The sequence below is a fragment of the Haemorhous mexicanus genome, chromosome 1 (genome assembly GCF_027477595.1).
Source record: "Haemorhous mexicanus isolate bHaeMex1 chromosome 1, bHaeMex1.pri, whole genome shotgun sequence".
Taxonomy (NCBI): domain Eukaryota; kingdom Metazoa; phylum Chordata; class Aves; order Passeriformes; family Fringillidae; genus Haemorhous; species Haemorhous mexicanus.
This window is the reverse complement of record NC_082341.1, coordinates 150,146,006-150,166,851: the sequence shown is the minus strand read 5'-3', so window position 1 is coordinate 150,166,851 and position 20,846 is coordinate 150,146,006. Positions and strand designations below refer to the sequence as shown.

The window sequence follows — 20,846 nt, the reverse complement described above, 5'->3', positions numbered from 1 at the left end:
TGCACTCTGCCTTATCCAAATAGTCTTCAAATAATTTCACAGGGGATCATGAATATAGCATGTGCATGACTTCATGAGAACACACTCAATGCATACTCTGTGTAATTGCTCTTCCTTCCTGTTTTACACTTCTTCAGTTTCCTCCTGAATGCCAAACCAGGCTCTCTCTCCTATCAGCAGTTTGTGATGGGATGAGTAATAGAAAAGGAAAATACAGATATGACATTTAACAAATCTGAGCCTGATCAATGAGGGGCTTCTGAGTGTTTTAATGTCTGTCCTTTTCTGGCTGGTGGTACTAGAATATGCTGGCATTTGTGTAGTTGCAAGAAATAAAGACCAAGTTTTGTTTGGTTTTGCAGTTTTTATTGACACTTTGTTTTTTCAAATTACAGTCTTTTGATTTAAAACAATAGCTGTAGTGCTTATTTTGTGCCATATTCATCAATTTTCTTGAAAACTACTTTATTGAAAGGTCTGACTGACTTGTTGAGAAAGTTCACTACAGGAAGTGTTATTCATCTGGTGTGAGATGGTTGTGTGGATGCACAGTTGTGTGACAAAGCCACCCCACAGCCCTGTGACTCCCTATCTGCTGTAAGCCACCTCATCCCCCAGGGGCTGGCTCTCCAGGGAGGAAACTTCACTTGGAGTTTCACCAGAGCTGTTGTCTGCAGAGGGCTCTCCACCACTTGCACTTCCTGAAAAGACAATACAATTAAGACTTACATAGATGTCATATCATTGAGGCAGCAAGCTACAAGGTACACATTTTGTCAGTCACACCTAAAAACCTTTCATGCAGCTATAAATGTTCAAGAAACTGTTTTTTTTCAGTTGGCAATCCATTTGCAAAATGCTTTAGAGTAATGGTAGATCACCTCATGGTAATTAAGTATTGTCCTTTAAATAACTGCCATTGGAATACATTATAGTTTTTTTTCTACTCATGCAAGGCTTTATTTTCCTATTATCTCCTGAAAATTCCTTGCCAGATAGGAAGTGCGGGCAACATTAATTTGTTGTCTGTCTGTAATACAAAAAGCCTCACACACTCATCTCCAACAAATCCTTTCTTTGTTATCTTTCAAATTCCATGATTTCAGTCTTCAACCCTATTTCAGTGATGCAGTTGCCTCAACACCACTGAGTTCTGTCAAGAAAGTGCACTGAGGGTGTTTATTTAATGTCTCATAGCCAGAGTGCTCTCATTGCTGCACACATGTCCCTCAAACTAAAGGCATGCTTTCTATTTGAGATTTCCAAAAAAGAAGGTGTGACTAGAAAGGATTAAAGATGAATGCTAACAACAACATTCCTCATTCAGTTTTGATTCAAGTCTGAACTCTGGTCATTCTTACTTTGTTTGGACTCTTGTTTGGCTTACATGGCATCCCAGAGCTCATGGAGAAGGCTCCAGCTTTGCTACCTGTTGAATTTTCTACAGATAAAGTCCAACCTGGCTAACTTGGGTATGGGAAATATGCCTAAAAGTCAAAATTTAGGCACATGGGTTAGGCAGATTTCACTGTGGTACAATAAAGGTATTTCTTTCTCTCCAGCTGCAAGACTGCTTGCAGAGGCATTTGCTTTAGGAGGATTGGTTCTGTTTAGATACCAGCTAGAGGAGTAAGAGATGCAGACTGGATCCAACTCCACCTGTTTGGGATGCAGTGAGAGGCCCCTTACAAAGGGACTCACTGTTAGACACACACAGTCCACCACACTATGTAATGGGAATGTTAGCATCCAGACATCTGTCTGAATATATATAAACATTCTGCAGCTCCTGTTTTGAACTGAATTTCTAACTGAGCTTCAAGTTATTAACACATTCCCTGGAAAAAGCCATCCACAGCTCCTTTTTTCCACAATTGCCACTCTTCTTGTTTCTCAGTTTGATGTTTCCCATGGAAACCGTCATAATTCAAAATACAAAGCACATCTTTGAAATGCAACCATGGGAGCTCCAAAGCTCTTCAAGCACCATCACTTTCATAATTCCCCAAGCAAACTGCTTCCCCAAATGCCAACTTTACAAACTGGTCTCAAACAAAACTTCAAGAGATTGTTAGTTCATTGGCAGTGAAACAGATTCCAAGTTCCCTCCATAGTTTGTAAAGGCACTGCCAGCAAACATTATGATGAATCATTGCATTTATTACATGGATTTTTAAAAACTATCTTCAAATACAACAACATACATTCTAATTATGTGCCAGGGACAAATGATACATTCTGTCATTAAATATTTTGGTCTGATCACAAAATGAAACACCAACTTGGACAATTTTTTTACTAATTGGAAAGAAAATTGCAGGTAACAGTTAAGATAAACAGCTTCTATATCCAGCAGTGAATCACCTAAAAGACATCTCGGATTCTTAATATGAGAGGTTTTATTCCAGAAGCTGAAATTTATGAGTTTAGCTTAAACCACAGCAAGGAATACCTCAGTTTTCTGTCGGACAGAGATATTGAGCTTTGAGCCTTTAGTCATCCCTAATTTGACATTTCCAAGTCAAGACATTTCCCATGGCAGTATACAAAGGACTGAGAAAAATTTTTAAAATGCCAGCTCCAGCTATATTTTATGAACATTGGTTTGTCCAATTCTTCTCCATTTTATTGAAATATATTGGGGATTTTTTTGCTTATAGATTCCAGATGGTACATGAAGCTGGAAAAATATTGATTTCAAGGAAAGATGAGGTGAACAAAACTGGATGCTGTACACCTTTATACTTAGATGTGAAGACCAGAATGTTTTGTTATCCATGCTTCTCACTGGCACACTTCTAAATTCCATCTACTTGGCATGAGGCCACAAACTTCAACTCACAACAACAATCCAAGAATGCAATCATGAACATTTATAATTTTTGAAAGGCAGAAAAGTGTTAGATTGGATCTCAGGGTAGCTGACAGACAAACAGATCACCCTCAGGAAGGAGTACAGGGTACAACATCTAAAAATGATTTGCAGCATTGTTCTCTCAAATCTGGTGTTCAGCACATGCCAAGGTCCCACAGGACAGCCTGACAGCACTCCAGGAGCAGAGGCTGGAGCAGCCAGGGAACAACAGAGGTGCAGGGCTTCAGTTCTGAAGGCAGGTACAGCAAACTACCTTGGGTGCAAGGACACACATCAACGAGGTAAAACCATGATGTATAGAGACTCAATTCCTTCAGAATCTAATTTTTGGGAGCCATGCAGGTCATGAACTTGTTCTGGTAGACTGACACTGCTTTGGCATGAATTTCAGCACAAAATCCTCTCAAAAATAAATTAATGTTCAGCCATCACCATCTGAGTTTTTTGCAGTCTGTCTAACTGAACTGATGAACATTATGAATCTTTTCTCACAATGACCTGGGCTCAGATTGTTATCAACAGACTCACAAGTGCCTCTGTAAGTTACCATCCCAGGCTAAGGGGTCTGTAGCAGAGAAGGGTTTGAGGTGATGTCTATCTAAATTGTATGAAAAAGTTTAGTATTCAAGAGAGAGAACAGATTAAAAATTACTATCAAAGCAAAGTGTCAAGCCCACATTTCTGTGAGATGGAATTTATCATTACCATGGTGCTGAGGCCAAGCAAATACTGGCTTAGAGATCCAGCTGGGTGTACTCAGTTCTGCTTGAAGATTAACATGCTCTTTTGACATGTTCTTATTAAACATTTTCTTGAAAATCCATACTCCATAAATTTCACACTTTATGGCTTATTTTCAAAAATTTTACTCAACTTTGTGAACTCTTCAAGTATGTTTTTCTCTCACTCCCTGTATTTTTATGTTTAACATGCAAGTATTTGGCTTTGGCCATGGACAAGAGCAGGATATTGAGTTGGACAGATCACTGGACTAACCCATACATTAATTTTGTGTTACTATGCTAGTTTGAATAGTTTTAAATCTTTTCTATGTCAAAACCAATATGCCCTGGTGGATATTTTCAAACTTTTTGGGGAATTTCCATAGGTGCCAGGAACAGTCTCTGTCCGTGGTGCTTGGTCAGCAGTCACTCTACCCGAGCTGTGACTTCAGCCCAGTCTGGCATTACAGAGCCACAGTGCTGTGAGATGAGGTTCAAAAAGACCCAGCAGTTATTGCCAGGATTGTTTAAACCTCAGAATAAAGCTGTGAAAATTAGCAATATCTCAATCAGCACAAAGCCATTGGAGAGATCAAAGTATCCCCTCTGACCCTGAAAGACATTGAGGGATACCAGGAAGCTGATGAAAAGGCTGACAACAGAATCTTGGCTCCACTTTGGAAGAAAGACCATAAGTAAAGATTGAGGTTATCTATTGAATGAGAGAATTGATGCTCTGTGTTTGCATCAGAACCACCAGCTTGATGGTTCTGAGACATTTTAGTTTTGAGTCACTCAAACATCAGCCTCAGCCCATCTGAGGTCTCGTGTCAGGCACAGATAGACTGGGTAGCTCAGTGTCTTGGAAAGTACATTTTGTTCTCAGAAATTCAACAGCCCCCAGTGCAGAGCAAGCCTGAACTGTATTCACTGTGAAGATGAATCCTTAGGACATGAAAACCACATGCAAAACTTGCAGGCCTCCAAGAACAATTCAAAACATCTCTGCCTGCCAAAAAGGGATGGTTTTGTTTGGTTTGCTTGAGGCTATCCATATTTATTTACAAGATACACAGATATGAAGGGGAGTTTATTTACTAGAATAAATTCAGGACAGGCAGCAGATTGAAATCTAAGGAGAGTTGGTTTTACTGTCCTAAGCAGTAAGAAAAAATTGAAGGGCTCTCATGGCTGTGTTAAAATTTATGGCAAATATAAAAGGTTACATGCAAGAGGCATAATCACCACAGTTATAAAAAAATCACATAAACTAATCTAGTGAGAAGTCAAAGCATGCAGGAACCATAATAAGAAATAAAGCCTCAGCTGCAATTTTACAGTGGATGGAAATGATTTGTGCTCCTCCTAATCCATAGGAGTCCCAACATTTTCATGCTAGGTGTTTCCAGTACACAAAAGAGGCCTGTATACACAGCCTCCCAGTTTACCCAGAGTCTATACTATGACTGTAAATAGGGAGCAAGCTCTCTATATGGCTTTGTCACATCTTGTACCACCACAACAAGAATATTTCTCTAGCTAGTTAAACTCCAGGACAATTAAACTTTATTACACATTATCTGCTATAAAGAAAATTTGTTTAGTGTTACATTCTAAATATATACCCTGGACATTGCAAGAATCAATGACATTACAATTTGCAAAAGGTGTTTTTCTACAGCAACATAACAGCACTGTAGTCAGACAAATACATTTAGCAGAGAATTTATGGTCTACTTAATGTCAGAAAACAGTCTTCTCACCTGTGGATGCTTTCAGCCTTCTGATATAATCAGACCAAAAGGAACAGTCTGCTTTTTTCAGTCCTTTAAGAGTGGGCAAAGAAACAGTGAATTCCTTGTAGTTATCGCCACCATCACTTGACAGATACATAGGCCAGGCAGGCAGCACCCCCAACATTCTTCTTGAGAAACTGTGCAGGTAGTTTGGATTTCTAAGGGAGTGGGAGAAATTATCATTAGAAAAGAATGACATGAACAGTGAAATGGTAAAAAGATTGGCTAGGTCAGGGAAATGTGCATCCAGTCCCTCTGACCAACAGGGTTCAGATTCAATCCAGACTGGTGAATCAATCATGGTGCCTCATCTGACAGTACCTTTTTAGTCTTGTTCACCTCCTAAGAACAGGTACACAGAACCTGTATAGACACAGGCTTATGAACACCCTCAACAGCCCTCAATCCCAGCCCAAACCAAGATACTGGGAAAAGCACATTAAGTCAGTGTTCCCACCATTCCCACACTAGGTTTCCAGAGATACTCCTCATTCTCAAGCATGGCCACAGCACAGTAGCATAGAATGATGTTTACAGAGTAATTGGTAAAGGGTGCACTGTGTCTTCTTGTGCTTTCCCTCTTCTTATGGGTAAAAGAGAACTCTTAGCCAAGAAGTTTAAGAATTGGAGTCCTAGAACTAAGCTCTGGAAACAAGACCAAGGTCTTTGAAGCATGCATGTAATTTAGTAGGATTTGCAGCTGGTCAATGGAGATAAAATGTCTATTTCTCCAGGCTAAGTCTCATACTCTAAACCTTTGGTGGCTGCTCTAGTTGGTAACTTGGCCATGACTTTCCAACAGTGTGGACCAAATCCCACTGTAGGCTTACAAACTGTAGAAGAAGTGGAGAATAATTAAGTGAGGGCAGGGTCTGGACTGACGACACTCCCTCTACTTCTCACCATCTCCCCAGTCACAGCAATTCTTAAATGTCTCACACTTACCCAGAGTTTATGAAATTGGAGATATACTGCATAATTTGCAAGGAAAGGCCCTTTTCTTCATCAGTAAATTGTGCTTCATACTTCGGGTAAAAGGGTAGACCAAATGCATACTGAACATCCAGCAGGAACTCCTGAACTGAGCTAAACCAAATATTTATAGAAAGGTAATTAAAACCATAATTTATTTATTTGTGGAAGAAAGAGAAATAATTACTTCAGAGAATAAAACAATGTTGTAAATAATTAATGACCATTAATTAGAGTGTGATGAGCTGTGGGACTTCTTCAATCTAAATCATACAAGAAGAGCAAGCAATAATAAGGAGAATTTTCCATTTGTTACAAAAGGAAACTGTGGAAGGCGTTAGGGCACATTTTCTAAATTAATTGGGTGTATAAAGGAGAGTGATAGAGGGAGAAAGTCACTTGGCTATTCCTTAAATGCCTCTTAAGTTTTGGGCAGATTTTCACTAAAATTAAATTCAGAAAGTGGAAGCAAGTGGTGACATGGATTCTGGCAGCCACAACGGAAGGTTAATTATGGCTTATTTCACAGACTTGGAATAAAATTCTGGCCTTTCTTAGCAGCAACTGGAGTTTTTCCATTGACTTCATTGTGGCCAGGATTCTGGATAAGAAAAGATGTAACAGGAGATGTTTATGAAGATTTCTCTTAGACATAGTTTTAATCTAATTTCTCTGCTGGCTGGGTGGTTTTGGTTCATACACTCTGTTCATCCCAAGTTCTATATGGCAGACAAGTCAAAACAGCTTGAAATAATCCCCTAGATAAGATTTAAGAAAGAACAACTGCTCTGTAGTTCCACGTAGTACTTATAATTTATTATAAGGAATATTTCAACATTTCAGAGACAAGACTGGCCAGGTAAGACTTGCAGGACCTAATTGCAAAGATTTCAACATTGTCAAGTCCTGCAGAAAAACAGTTGCCAACTTCTACTAATAAAATTATAACTAAACTATGTTCTACACATAGCTTTGAACCACAGTTCAGGGGGAGATATTTCTGGCCTGGTCCAATTGCATTTTCCATATCTCCACATTTGGACAAAGGTCCTATTGACTTGGTTTAATGCTGCATGAGGCAGACAGCATCAAGGGACCTGGGACAAGGAGCAGATGTCTGTGAGGCAAGAGTAAACAAATCCCAGATCCACTCAACAAGATTTCATCTGGAGTGGCATTTGTCAAAAGGTAGCATAACTGAAACTATTTTATCTTTGGACATGAAATGCAGCAGCACTGGTGTGCCCCTGATACTGCCTCCAATGGAACAAGGAGTGTTTCACCACCATTATGGGCAGGTGGTCTAAAAGTAAGATGACTGCTTTACATTTTATGAGTGTTTCAAAATAGAGGCACCAAAGCCTCTATTTTGAAAAGCACACAGCCCTCTAAATGAAATACATCTTGGGTTGTGTTTTCCTTAGTCTTATCATAATACCTCAGTAATACTTTGCATCTGGAAAGTGAATTATTCACAGATTATTCACCAAAAAAATGTAGAACTGAAACAACATTAAAGCATATTTTTCTTCCCTAAATATTTATAGAAGGATTAAGCAAGATCATAGCTTAATAATTTTGCCTTAAAAATAATTTGCTTGGCCCAGTACATTAACAGCAATTTCTCGTGTCAGTATTGTAGCAAAGGTAAGATATACTTAAAGAGGCAATTTTCTTGGCAAAGAAGAGTCACTTTTGATTAGATTAGAGGACATGAAATTAGTTGAGGTGCAATGGAGAGGAAAATCTACCCATGTAGGGACTGCACAGCAGAGGTGAACTTAGCTGTGAAGCTAAAACAAGTAAGCTGGGACTGGGGGTTTCCCCCTAAATGAGGTTTTGTTCTTAGACCTCATGTTTCTAGAGCTGAAAACTGTTAAGGTCACAGTCCAGACTAATCTCATAAATAGAGAATTTATTTGATTTGAAATGATTTGTATGAAATTGTTTGATACAGAGACATAAAGTAGTACAAAACCCTACAATTTCACAATCTGCTTTCAATATTTCTGGTTGATGAGAAAGAAAACATGAGGATGAGAAAAAACCCTTTTCCCTCTAAGGTTAAGAGGGAAAAGAGGCACATACATAAATGCACAGAAGAGCAGGAAAGACAACTGGGAAACATCTAGATGGCAGCTGGATGGGAAATATCAGGAGAATATTTCTGTCTCCTTTCTCAAACTCTGATCATAGAATCATAGAATCACAGAATCAGAATAACAGAACCATAGAATGGTTTGGGTCAGAAAGGACCAGAGAGAAGTGAAAAATGCTCAGAAATACCCAAACAAGGATTTTGGAGTCATGTAGGAGCTCTGAGCATACTTAAGGTAACGCCAGGTAGTGACACTTTTCACTGGAAAAGTGGAGTGAGAGAAAAAAGGAGTGACAAATAAGTATTCATAGCTTTGCTGCTGGACACTGCCAGCTCTGAAGGGAGGTTTTTATTTCCTGAACTGCTCCAAACTGCACTCCCAAGCATGTGCTCAACAGCAGCAGCTCTAAATGGGGAAATGAAGTCCCCACAACTGCTGGACTTCAGAGAATAATTTGACAAAAGGGAGGACTGCAGAGACAAGGACAAAAGGAGTTTTTAAGGAAACCAAATAGCAAGTAACTTCCTCTCCAGAAGTCCCTTTTCAAGGAACAGATCTATTGTTTTAAAGACAGCAGTGAATGTAATTATGTGTAAGGATGAAATCTTGGCTTTGGTGACTTTACAGGACCAGTACTTTGTGCAAAGGTAGCTCTTCAGATCTTCTCTGTATAGCTTTGCTTTTTAAGATGACAATATTTTTCAGATTCACAGTTTTTTTTATTTGGCAGAGCAGTAAATTAAGCCATGGGGAAGACAGAAGCCAGATCCTACAACTTTGTTCACAAATGAGGTCTCCATGGGGAATTCTTACTTCACCTCAGAAGTGAAGTGCTGCTGGAGTCCAGTTTACAGAAAAATAGATGGTAAAATCAGAAACTTTGTGACATTCATAACCAATGATTTAACAGCAGACCCTGAAATATCATTTGCTGGGAATTTTTATTGTCCAGTGCCAAGCCATTTAATTGGGAAGGTAAAGGTTCTGAGGAAATTTTCCTTAAACCTAAGATGGATTTTCCATTTAAATTTCCAAGTAGGAAAGACAGAAAGAGATTACTCAGCCACCAGATACTCTACTTCTCTCTCTACAGAGCTGTGGCTACTTTCACACACAAAGAACAGCTTCAACAGGGAAAATTAAAGACGAGTAAATAAGAATTTAGAACAAAACCAGCCCAGTTATGGTTGATTTGGTTTAAATTCTGGTTCCAAATTAAACAGAGCATAGATATAAGCCCCCATGTCCAAGAGCTGAAATTAAATTTTTTATCACAAGCTTTTGGCACAGAAAAAAAACCCAAGCCAAATCAACAACTAACAAATACAACCAGACAAAAAAAAAACCCAAAAACCAAAGTGCCTCACCACCACCACCACCCCAGTTCTGAAATCCTCAAAAAGTTTGTTTGCAAAATGGAATTGTCATTACTGACAATCCATAATCAGGGCAGTTAGAACAGAATATGACCTGGCAGATTACCATGCTATGTTAGGACTGAATGCACAACTCAGAGCTGGGGCTGCAGGGACCTCACACTGGGATCCATAGTAAATTAGGACATAGATCTCATTTTGAACCTTGTCCTTGTTCTAGGTCTGGCTAATGTATGAAAAACTCATTTTAATGATTAATGCCTTACTCTAGCCTAATATTTCTCCTTTTCCTTTCATTTAAAAATAGTCCTTACTCTCTGTTCCAACTAATATCAATTAATCTCAAAGCATTTTGAGTCACAGCTTCTATTCTTAGTTGCCTTCATGTAGTTTTTGGTTCTTTTTTAAACCTCCACACACAGACAGAAGCCAATGTAAATTAGCTCAAAATTCTAATAATATCATATATGATATCAAAACACCAAACTTCCCACTGCTATTCAATCATTTAAATTTTAAAATAACAAGATGGATATAACTCACTGGAGTTCAGGAAAATTACCAGTGATCATCTGAGAAATGCAGAAGAAATGTGCTCAAACTCATGTCAGTCATCAAATAAAGCAGATGTTAGCAGCCCGTGACAGATTGTTGAGATAAGAAAACCATTTGTCCTTTAATGTACACTTTTGTGAGAACTTCTAACAATTCTGTGGAAGATTTTGTGTCAGAGGAGAGATCGTGGCTTTCAGTTCCCAGCCTCACAATCAAGGCCCTGTTCTGCATCCCATTTGCAAGGACATGCCTATCACTGGGAAAGTAAAAATCCCCACCTCTTCAGTGTCACTTGGCTTTGCTGAGAACAGGTTATTTACATGCTGAGTGAGTTGAACAGCACAGGTGAAACCCAGACTCAATGGCTGCTCATAAATCTCCTGCTGATTTGAGCTGAAATATTTCATAACAACTCTGTCCCAGGAGAAGAGGACATGATTTACATAAAATGTTCCACTGCCTGTGTGCTCTTCTGCACCCATTCTGGTTTTTATTTTCAGCAAATGCATTTAAAAATATTTTTGTAAGGATTATTGGAAATATTAAATGTGGAATTAAAATTGCACCCATCTGCATTATCTTCACATTAATACCAGCAGATTTATGCAGAGATTTGCATATCCAGTATCTTGAACAGCCATTGTCTCATCCATGTCATGGGAGAGGAGCAGCCTACCAACCCCGCACTTTGCTTGAACTGAAATGTTCTTTTTTATGCCAAACAAAAATAATTTTAAAAATTATATACAGCCACACATTTTATGAAAGGAAATGGTATGTGATTGCAGAGAAAAAAAAAAATCAAAGGACAGCTGGATATTTATAGAAATTCAGTGAGCCAATATGAGGCCTGGTGTGACCTCAGCAGTTCTAGGGATGCATTTGGCTCATTGTGTCTCCTCTCATCATGAACTCCTGCCAAACAAATGGGGGAAAGGATGTGAAAAACAGATGAACATTTTGCTTTCTTCTTTTCAGGAAAATCAGGACATATGGAAAAAGCTTAACTCCTAACAGGATTAAACTGCCAAGTTTATCCACCTTTGTACCAAAAAAGCCCTATAGATACATGTGATTTGCAAAAGTATTCTAGAGTTTGCTGTGTCTTTTCCACTTGAATTGCTCCCAACACACACAATGTTCCACTCTGCATTATAGCTGTGCCAATTAAAGAAAATAAAACTGAAATAGCAGACAGTAAATTTGAGAACCTGAAAGCTCACACTAATTGAAAAAAAATATCATAGATCTTAAGGCAGGAAGAAAGAAAGCACCTTTATCAACTTGTCAGACCTCCTAAAGAACATAGACAACAAAAATCTGTCAGGCAATTACTGTATTTAAGATCTAGTAATAGGCATGCTGACACTTGATTGGACTTTTGGGAGACAGAAATTCATGTATTTGTTCAGTGTGGTTACTCTTTAATGGAATGAATGGAATTTCCAGAAAAAGGTGATGTGTGCATCTGAAGACTCCAGAGCACCAAGGAAAACATGGTGCTCAACATGCATCCACTTTGTGCTTATCTTGTAAATTACATTTGATAGGAACTGCCACCACAGCACACAGAGCTCCAAAATTGCTTTGTCCTTTTCTGAGCCTTTTAGCTGAATTTTGGTTCATTTAAAGATGTTTTCTGCTTTTTCTGAGCTGGCTACTCTGCCTTTGCATATTTATTGCTAATTTACAAGATCTGGAAAATCTACTGAATTACAAAGGCCTCTAAAATACTTCACAGGAAGAAAAAACAAATTGTCCAGACCCTAAGACTTTAGAAGCAGAGAAACTTTGCAAAGAGTTGAAAATGGGATGATGTTGCTGTATCAGTGGGACAGTGTTTTCATAGCTACAGCTGGCACAAAGCAATGGATAAGGCAAAAGGAATGAGAGGCACTTCCAAAACAACAAATTTTAGGGGATGACTGGGAGCAGAGACTGGGATATAGAGCACAATGACAAGCTGCTGTTGCAGCAAGTGGACTTAGGCAATTGTGGTGCTTGCCCAGCCATGGAGCAACATGCATCTTGTCTCCCCCCTACTCGTAATTTATTTGCTTTCTGTTTTTAGATAATTTATTTGAAGCTCAGAGGCAATCTCCTGCCTGCCTGCACAGCACCCAGTTTAGACTGTGTCCCCAGCCTGTGGGGTGTTGGTACTCACATCATCTCACATGGGAGAGCATCAAGTGGACAGCAAGTAATGGATGGATTAAAGGACAGGGATAGGATATAATTGTTGTGAAATGAAAAGAGTAGAAAAATCTCCTTTAATTAAAGCAATATTAAGTATAGCCAGAATTCCTGCTGCAACCATAATAAACAGAAACCAAGAATACTTCACATAGTTGAATGGGTTTATACACAAACATTTTTTGTTTTATCAGTCAGGAGCTCTCGCCTTCAGTTACAGGAATCTTAAGAAGTGTCACCTAAACCCAGCCAACTATGTGAGCCTTGGCACCCAGCAGCCTTTTAACAACTCACACTGATGTACACCAGAGTGCATGGCCAGGAGGCAAAGACAGCCCCAACCAAAATGACTCAAAAAAGGCAGCAGCTCATTAACCTTGGGTGAATTTGTCCCATGCAAAATCAAGAAAAGCTTTAATGAAGAGTATTATGGTCATGTTAATGACCACAAGATAAAGCCTCATTAAGTCTCAGTTTGCTGCTTTTCCATCCTGCTGCTGCTGCTGATCAACCCTCCTCAGTGGGCAGAGCACTGAATTTTAACCACCATCTTTAAGACAGAACATTTAGCACCACAATGTGACTTGGAAACTGTGCTGACATGGCAAGAGGTGCTTCTTCAAGATAATACACAAAAATCACCCAGAAACCTCCTGAAGAGTTAAAAAGGCAAATCTTTGTATAGTTAATAATATTATCCTTGTCAAAACATACTTCTCCTATCACACATTTCTTGACCATACCTAAAGCTATCCTCCAGTTCTCCCCACTAATCCTAGGCAGTGCTGAGCAGTCACATTCCTCCTACATTGTTTAGAATAAATGTTTACTCCGAGGCCTAAGTGTTCTCTAAGAGAGAGTGAGAAAATGGCAGCTGGGTCATGTATATATTTTTACCACAGATTATTAATGTGGGAGTTGGCTCCTCATTCAAATGGGAACTGAAGACTAAAGCAGACATGGTGTCATGCCAAGCTCAGGAGAATGCTACCACGTGGAAGGAGATATTATTTTGCTCTCTGCAAGATCCATTCATCTATGCAAAAACTGTCAGTTCATGGTTTTCCACATATGTCATAGACATCAACGTAGAGCAGGCTTTTTAACCCTACCCTTGTATCTACACAAGCTTGAATGTGTGTGTGTAGGTGTACACATTTTAGAAACATCCATCTGAGAGACAAACTTTGGCTAATTTACTTTTACTGGCAAAAATTCCTCCCTGCTTAATAATTTTTTGTCTACTTAGCATCATTGTGGTTGAATCTGTCTTTATTGGCTGACTTCTCCCTCCCTCTTGTTTATTTTGCTATTAGTTATTAAGCGAAACAAAAGGAAATACCAGTACTTTTTTCATCCCTGCATTTTAACTCTCTTTTCTGTTACACTTTGGGAGACACATAAAGTAGGAGAGAGGTGACAAAGTAGCAATTGAAGAATGTGTTGCTATACTGTGCCTTATCTAATTTGTGAATGGCTATTTTCCCAGACAGAATATTTTGTCCAAGAGTAAATATTCTTCCACAGTTATAATTATCTAATCATTATTTTAATGTAGTCTTTCTGACACTCCTGTGAGGTAACCATTGGCAATTATTATAGATTTTATATAATTATATTATCATCATCTTTATGATACAGATTGCAAACACAAAGAGAGAAGGTACATCTCCTGTGTAAATTGACTTCTTAGGAACATTTTAGACACCAAAGTAAAAAACCTTCATTATTTTATCTTTTATGTTACCCTATGAACATAACACTATAAAAATTCCCATTTTTAGAAGAGAAGGTTTATATCTCAGCAAACTGGTTGAGAAATCATTATTCTATCAAAAGTCTATGAGTGATAAGGAATGTCTAATGAGGTTTTCCTCCAGCTACAAAGAATGTGGAGATCTTATTTAGTGTGTGCACTCACACAATGCTCTGTACCTGACTCCCATGAACAAATCATACTTTGGCTATTGCATTCACTAACACAAAGAAATGGCTGTAACAGGGCTGTAACAGGGCTGTAACAGGGCTCTGCTATTCAGGTCTTTAATAGAATGTTTGCAGGTTCAATTCTCACTTCTGCTGAGCAAGTTCACACCCACAAGGCCTGCCTTCCAGCCTAGGGTGTAGCTTATCTGGGAGAGTACATGCCTCTGCTTCCCCCCATAGGAGTCACAGTTTTCAAAGAAGAACTTGAGAACTGTCCGGACTCTGTTCCAATGGTTACAGAAGTCTCATGGAAGTTGGAGACATGGTTGCCAGATCTTTCCCCAAGATTAGTTTACATATTCTACTCAAAGGCTGTTTCATGGATATCACTGGTTTTAGTCTGGTAAGACAAACTGCTGATAATATTCCCAAGAACTGTTTTGTTGGCTCTATATTCCTGGTGGTTTCCCATTTTTAGGAGTCAAAGCCACTCTCCCATTTGAAGCTCCTTCCCTCAACAGCATCACAGCACTGGCATGAGTGGGGCTGCAATGCACCTCCATTGCATGGAGGGGGGAATGCTCCAGCGAGGATGACATGGCAAAAGTGGGATGAAGAATAAAGGAAAATTAATTTAGGAATGAATGAATGAATGAATGAATGAATGAATGAATGAATGAATGAATGACAGACAATATGTAAACTAAATACGTGCAGTGTTTTCAGCAGAGGACCTCGCGTGGGGTCCCTTGGGAAACAAGGGTATCACTTTATAAATAGACACGTTGTAGTGACAAACAGTATGAGACCCTCTCATACACAGACAAGCTGAATTCTGCAACTTCTGTTGAAGTGCTTGCTTTCAAGCATATTTTTTCAGCATTTATTTTAATGGCACTTAAGGATAAATAAGATTAAAGGAGTAAGGATGCCATGCAGCATATCAAGTTGGGCCACTTGCAAGTGGCTTAACTTAAGGCAATTGAGCCTCTGCCTCACTTTCCTGCAAGTTTCAGACAGCATTCTGGCCTTGTTTGTTCTTTTAAAGAGGGTTATGAAAAAGCAAACCAATAACTTTTGTACTAAAGTAATTAGCCCAGAACACCAGTGTCAACATAAATATGATTGTGTAGCTGCATGCTATGTAAACTATTGCTGCACAAAAGAGTGTGAGGAGAGCTAAATAACATCAGCACAAGAGAAATCTTAAATAAGGCTGGATAGAAGAGAAAATTCTTATCAATTCAAAATCACTGTTCAAAGCCAGTGAGTCTAGGCTGTATAAGTACTATTTAATCTACTTACAAATAAGATCTAATCGTAGATGGCTGGGTCACTACCATTCTCCAAAGCAAGAAAAAACTTGCTGGCTCATTTGAGAACACATCTTTTATATTTGTGTGGCTGGATTTTTGGCATACCATAGCTCAGCCCTGTTTGGAGCCTTGTAAAAATCACTTATCTGGGCCTATCAGTAGCCAAATGGAACACTGTGAACATTCCCGCTGGAGCTGCCAGAGAAATAACGGCTCCCTGAGGATTAACTTCTCAGTTAAAAAGAAAGCAAGCCTGTGTTACCACAGCATAATGGCCTTCATCTGTAACCTAGATCTGGGCTGCCTTCTTTCAAATGCTTTTTCACTATGCTATCAGGAAGGGAAAAAACCCAGGCAGTTTGCAGGGAACTTCACAGGATCAAATGGTGCCAGAAGGAATCCACCATCCCTCCCCTGAGCCCTTTTGGAGGAAGCCTGAGAACAAGGAAAAGGTCTCAAAAAGCCTTCCTGGAGAGAGGCGAGGGGCAGTCCAGGGGGTTGGGAACAAGCATGGCCTCCTCACAAGGAAACAGTATGAGGATAAGCATCCCTGTGTGCTGTCCTGCCCTGCTGTGGGGATTCAGGGAACAGAAGGGGCGACTGTCGCTGCAGTTTCTGGTCACCAAGCCTTTGAGATCAGGAGCCACTCTGGTGAGTCACAGGGCAGCCCAAAGTGCTGACCACTGCCTGCAAACATCAGCACCTCTTCCTGACTTCTGTGAAGGGCTGGGTCTAAAATAAAGCCAGGGAAGGTCACCTTAAAGGCCTCTGCTTACCAGATTGTTCTGTGCTCAACAAGACATTCCATCTCCCACAGCCATTTAGGCCTTTCTGCCTAAAATATAATACAGTTTGTCCTGCAGACAATACCTCAAGTAAGCTTCTAAAATGAAGGATGACACAGAGCCTGAGTCCACCAATGCTTGTGTGCAAAAATATTTTTCTTCCCATGAGACAGTCTGTCAGCAGAACACCAGTCACAGTGCTGGCACAGGAAGGAATAAATCTCTGAGCTCATCCACACTGAAGGCCAGTCAGTACAACTGGAGTACAACTGCACTGATCTCAAAAAAGGGCAGTGTTGAATTAATGTTGAGTAATTAGAAAATGATGCCCCATTTATCTTGAGAGATGTGGACTCCTGATGACTTGGACTAAATTCTGGTTCTCTGTGGGAGGTTTATCAGACGCAGAGTAGGAGTCTGAAAGGCTAGCTTTGGAACTGGTCAGGTAGGTAAGTTGGGAAGGGGAAACTCAATTCAGATATCTAATGGGAAGTGCCTCGGTTCAGAAAAAGCATTCCTGTAAAGTTAAAGAATTTATTAGAGACCAATCCCTCCTTTGCTCATCTGAAATGTTTATTTGACATACCTACATCTATTAATTTATTCCACAGCATGCCCAAACAGTCAGCCCTGGTTTTACAAACTCTAAATCCAGGAAACATAATAAAATTCATCTTCTTACCTGCTCTGTGAGGAGCTCTCAGGTACATGGTACATGAAGACATTTCCTTGAGAGGCAGCAGCCCAGTAACTCGCCATGTTTATGATGGGACATGTGATAAACTGGTCACTGATAAAAAAGGAGGAGCAGGGAACAGACACAGTTGCATAAAGGAAAAAAGGGAAGAACCCCCACAAGCAACAGACCTCTCTCTCTCTCAATAGTTTATTTCAATTTTCCAGACCAGATAATCATATCTCTGTCTTCAAATCGACTGAATGAAACCACATTCATCCTCTACAAGATTAGTACTACTTAGAATTCACTAGAAGTGCTGTTTTATGGAGTGCTGAACAACGATAGCAACCCAACCACGTGACACATAAGAAATATCCTGGCAAAAAAAACCACAACCCAATCCCACTTTAGTCTAGTTTATAAGGGATCAGCCTTATAGTAGTTTGAAGTTCTTTCTGGCACCACTAGATTGTAATGGCATCTAATAAGAGGTCTTATGTATTTCCTGGTTTAAGGATCAATAATATAATTTCTGAATTTGTATGTGTGAATTTGTTCTGTGTGATTTCTTGGGTAGAGTTTCCAGAAGTGGAAGAGGTAAGAGGCCACTTTTGAAGATAACCTGCAAGGCTCATCAATATGGAATTCCTGTGCAATATGTGAAGGAGAGAAAGATTAACCAATAAGAGTGCAATGAGGAAGTCAAATGGTCAATTTAACACCAGGTCTAAAAAGTACCAGTGAAGCAAATGTGTCCAAACCTTCCAAACCTTCCTTTTTCCCCAAGAAGGGAGGCTGGAAGGTGGGATGAGCAGTAGCTGGAAGAAACATGAGAGGTTCAAGAGGGACAGGTAGAAGAGAGGAGACCTTACTGCAATGTATCTCACTGTGATTCCTCAAGGCAATTTTATATAGACATGCACCCTCACTCTGCACTCTTCCTGTGCCTGAGGACTCAGCATGTGCTTTGGGTGTTTATATACCTTTACCTAGGTGAGTGCACACAAACATTTCTGCTGAGGAACTGGGAGGTTTCAATTCTCCACTTAGTGAATCTGAAACAGCAGCTTCTCAGCTTCTCCTTCAGACTTGGTAGGTTAAGAAAAAAAAAACAAAAAAACCAAAAAAACTCACTGGTGCAAGAACGAACGGCATCAGAGAAGCATGAAAACATGTTGCTATTTTTAACCGGTATGGTTATGAAAGGCACAGTTTGGCTATCTTGGTTAAGCAGAGTTTATTTTAAGCTCATCTGTGAGACCACAAGCTTTGGGCTCACTGACCACAGGGCTCTTTGACAGTTATGGTTGACAACACCCAAATGAAACAAAAATTACTGCTCTTCACATGCCTACCAGCATGGGGCTTTAGAGGAGCAGATGGTCTTTGAAAAACCAGGGAGTCTGGGGAGAGCAATAGATCTCAAGAAATGCTTTGAGTTACATTTCACCATTTAAAATGGATTCTCAGTTGGTTCTGTGGGTGGGAAAAAAGTCAGCTATTCTGAGGAAGTAGGAAAAAAAACCTAAATGCATAGTAACCACAAAAATGAAATGCCTGTCTCTTACAAGCATGGAATACCAGAGTTTTAAAAAGGAAAAAAAAAAAAAGGAAAGAAAAAGAAAATTAAACCAATTTTACACTTGGGAAAAAAATACCAGAAAATTGCAGCTAAAACAAATATAAAAGTAGAATTATTTTAAAACCACAAAATATGCACAATGTATATAGTTTATAACAACTACTTAAGTGTCTTTATCACACTTTGTAATCCTGTTAAAACTTTAGCAGTCAATTCCTTACATAAAACTTTTCTTGGCTTACACATCTATGCTGGTAGTAAGTTTTTTGTTATAAAGAAACAAAACTAAGAAGAAAACACCCGAAACCAAACCAACCCACCAAACATCAAAAAACCCAAAAAACCTGTTTTCTCCAGCACATATGTGATGCTGATATAGGTGACTCTCATTCTGGGCCTTCTGTTTCACCTCACTTTCTGCTGTAGCTGGAGTAATTTCCAAAGTGTTTGAAGCAAAGTATCATCAGATGCCCATGTCTCACTACTCATCCTTTTGCTTGGCCAGGAATAAACAATGAACTTCTTTCCTTAGCCAAGGTATTTTCCTCATATCATAAAGGAGCAGGTAATCCCTATACCCAGGAGGCTGCTGAGCCTGAGGAGCTGCTGGTGTATCCCATTCCTGCTGGAAATGGGTGGCATGCCAGCCCTTGCAGCTTTGCAAAAGTCAATGTTTGCACCACACTGAGCCCCAGGCTGAATGCCAGTGATCAAATGTGACAGCCCTGTGTTATAACAGCTCCTCATAGAGGGTTCTCTGGATGGGAAGAATGGTTAAAAAGTCCTGCAGTGGTTTATTATGGCCTAAAACCTCACTGATCTAAAGAATATTCCCCCAGGGTAACAGTGGTGATGGAAGCAGACTGAAGTCCTGGCTTTGATGCCCATGAGCCACCGTGCTTCTGCATGTACTGCAGGCAATGGCCCCAGAGTCATGGTGACAGGAGGCCCATCCCTGGGACAGGCTACAAAGGAGGACAAATGTGGCAAGATGTGTGAGTTGACAAATGGCACAAAGCTCAGCCCACAACCCTCTGGCTCGTTTCCTCCATGACCTCAGTGCACCAGCACACCTGGACCACCCAGAAAGGACTGTCTTCTTTTTAAATCAGATGTTTCCCAGAGAATCTTGGCTCCTGTTCTTCTCCTGCTCCCTAAGGCTCCCCCAGAGCAATGTTCTGCAGCTCTGATGGAGGAATAAAAGGAAAATCCTGTCTCTGAGGTGTTGTGGAGAGGCTCACAGTGGGACAGAAAACACTGAGAGTGCAGACACCAGGAGCCTGTAGCTTTGATGTCTCAGTTCAGAACACAGGTGGAACATCTTGGACAGGCCCATTAGGATTCAACTCACCAGTTTATAAGCTACATCACATTAGAAAAGTAAAGAGTTTTCACAATGAATCTGCTCATAAAGCAGAGACAGGAATAGGGAAGTAATTTTTTGATTCATTTCTGGAAAATCTGTTCCACTTACACATCCAGCCCCTGAATTTGCTCAGAGGCAGAAAACAGGAAGTTTTCAACTTCCACCTCCCAAAGGTCCATGCAATGTTTCAATGCAAAGGATGGGATTGCATTTACTGCAGGCAAGCTGCTCATTCCTCTGCTGACATGCATGAGGTGCTGCAGCCTGTGCAGAGCAGGCTGATGGAATGGGGAAGGGGAGGGAACGCAAGTCTGATGAAGAGCAGCTGAAGAAGCTAGGGGTGTTCAGCCTGGAGAAAAAAAAGGCTCAAGGGGAACTTTATTGCTCTTTACAACTACCTGAAATGAGGTTGTAGTGAGGTGATGATTGGTTTCCTCTCCAAAGTAACAAGCAAGAGGAAATGGCTTCAAGTCATGACTGACATTGTGAATAAATGTATTTTGCAGGTTTCATAATTAAAAAAAATATTATTGTAATTGCTGAAGTCAAAGTTTTCAAATTTGACCATCAGGAAAAGTATTTGACTGTATAATTAGGAGACTGT

General features: G+C 39.8%; 1 protein-coding gene across 1 annotated transcript in view; it reads right to left on the bottom strand.

Annotated features, from left to right (window-relative positions):
* Positions 1–364: 364 nt before the first annotated feature.
* The window catches only part of TG (thyroglobulin), a 146,386-nt gene continuing 125,904 nt past the window's right edge, over positions 365–20,846 (bottom strand). The window contains exons 45-48 of the mRNA XM_059846627.1: positions 17,298–17,405; positions 6,339–6,479; positions 5,361–5,551; positions 365–701 (exon numbers count right to left, since the gene is read on the bottom strand). Coding sequence (XP_059702610.1) covers positions 589–701; positions 5,361–5,551; positions 6,339–6,479; positions 17,298–17,405 — 553 coding nt within the window. The 3' untranslated portion in view covers positions 365–588. The remainder of the gene's footprint in view (positions 702–5,360; positions 5,552–6,338; positions 6,480–17,297; positions 17,406–20,846) is intronic.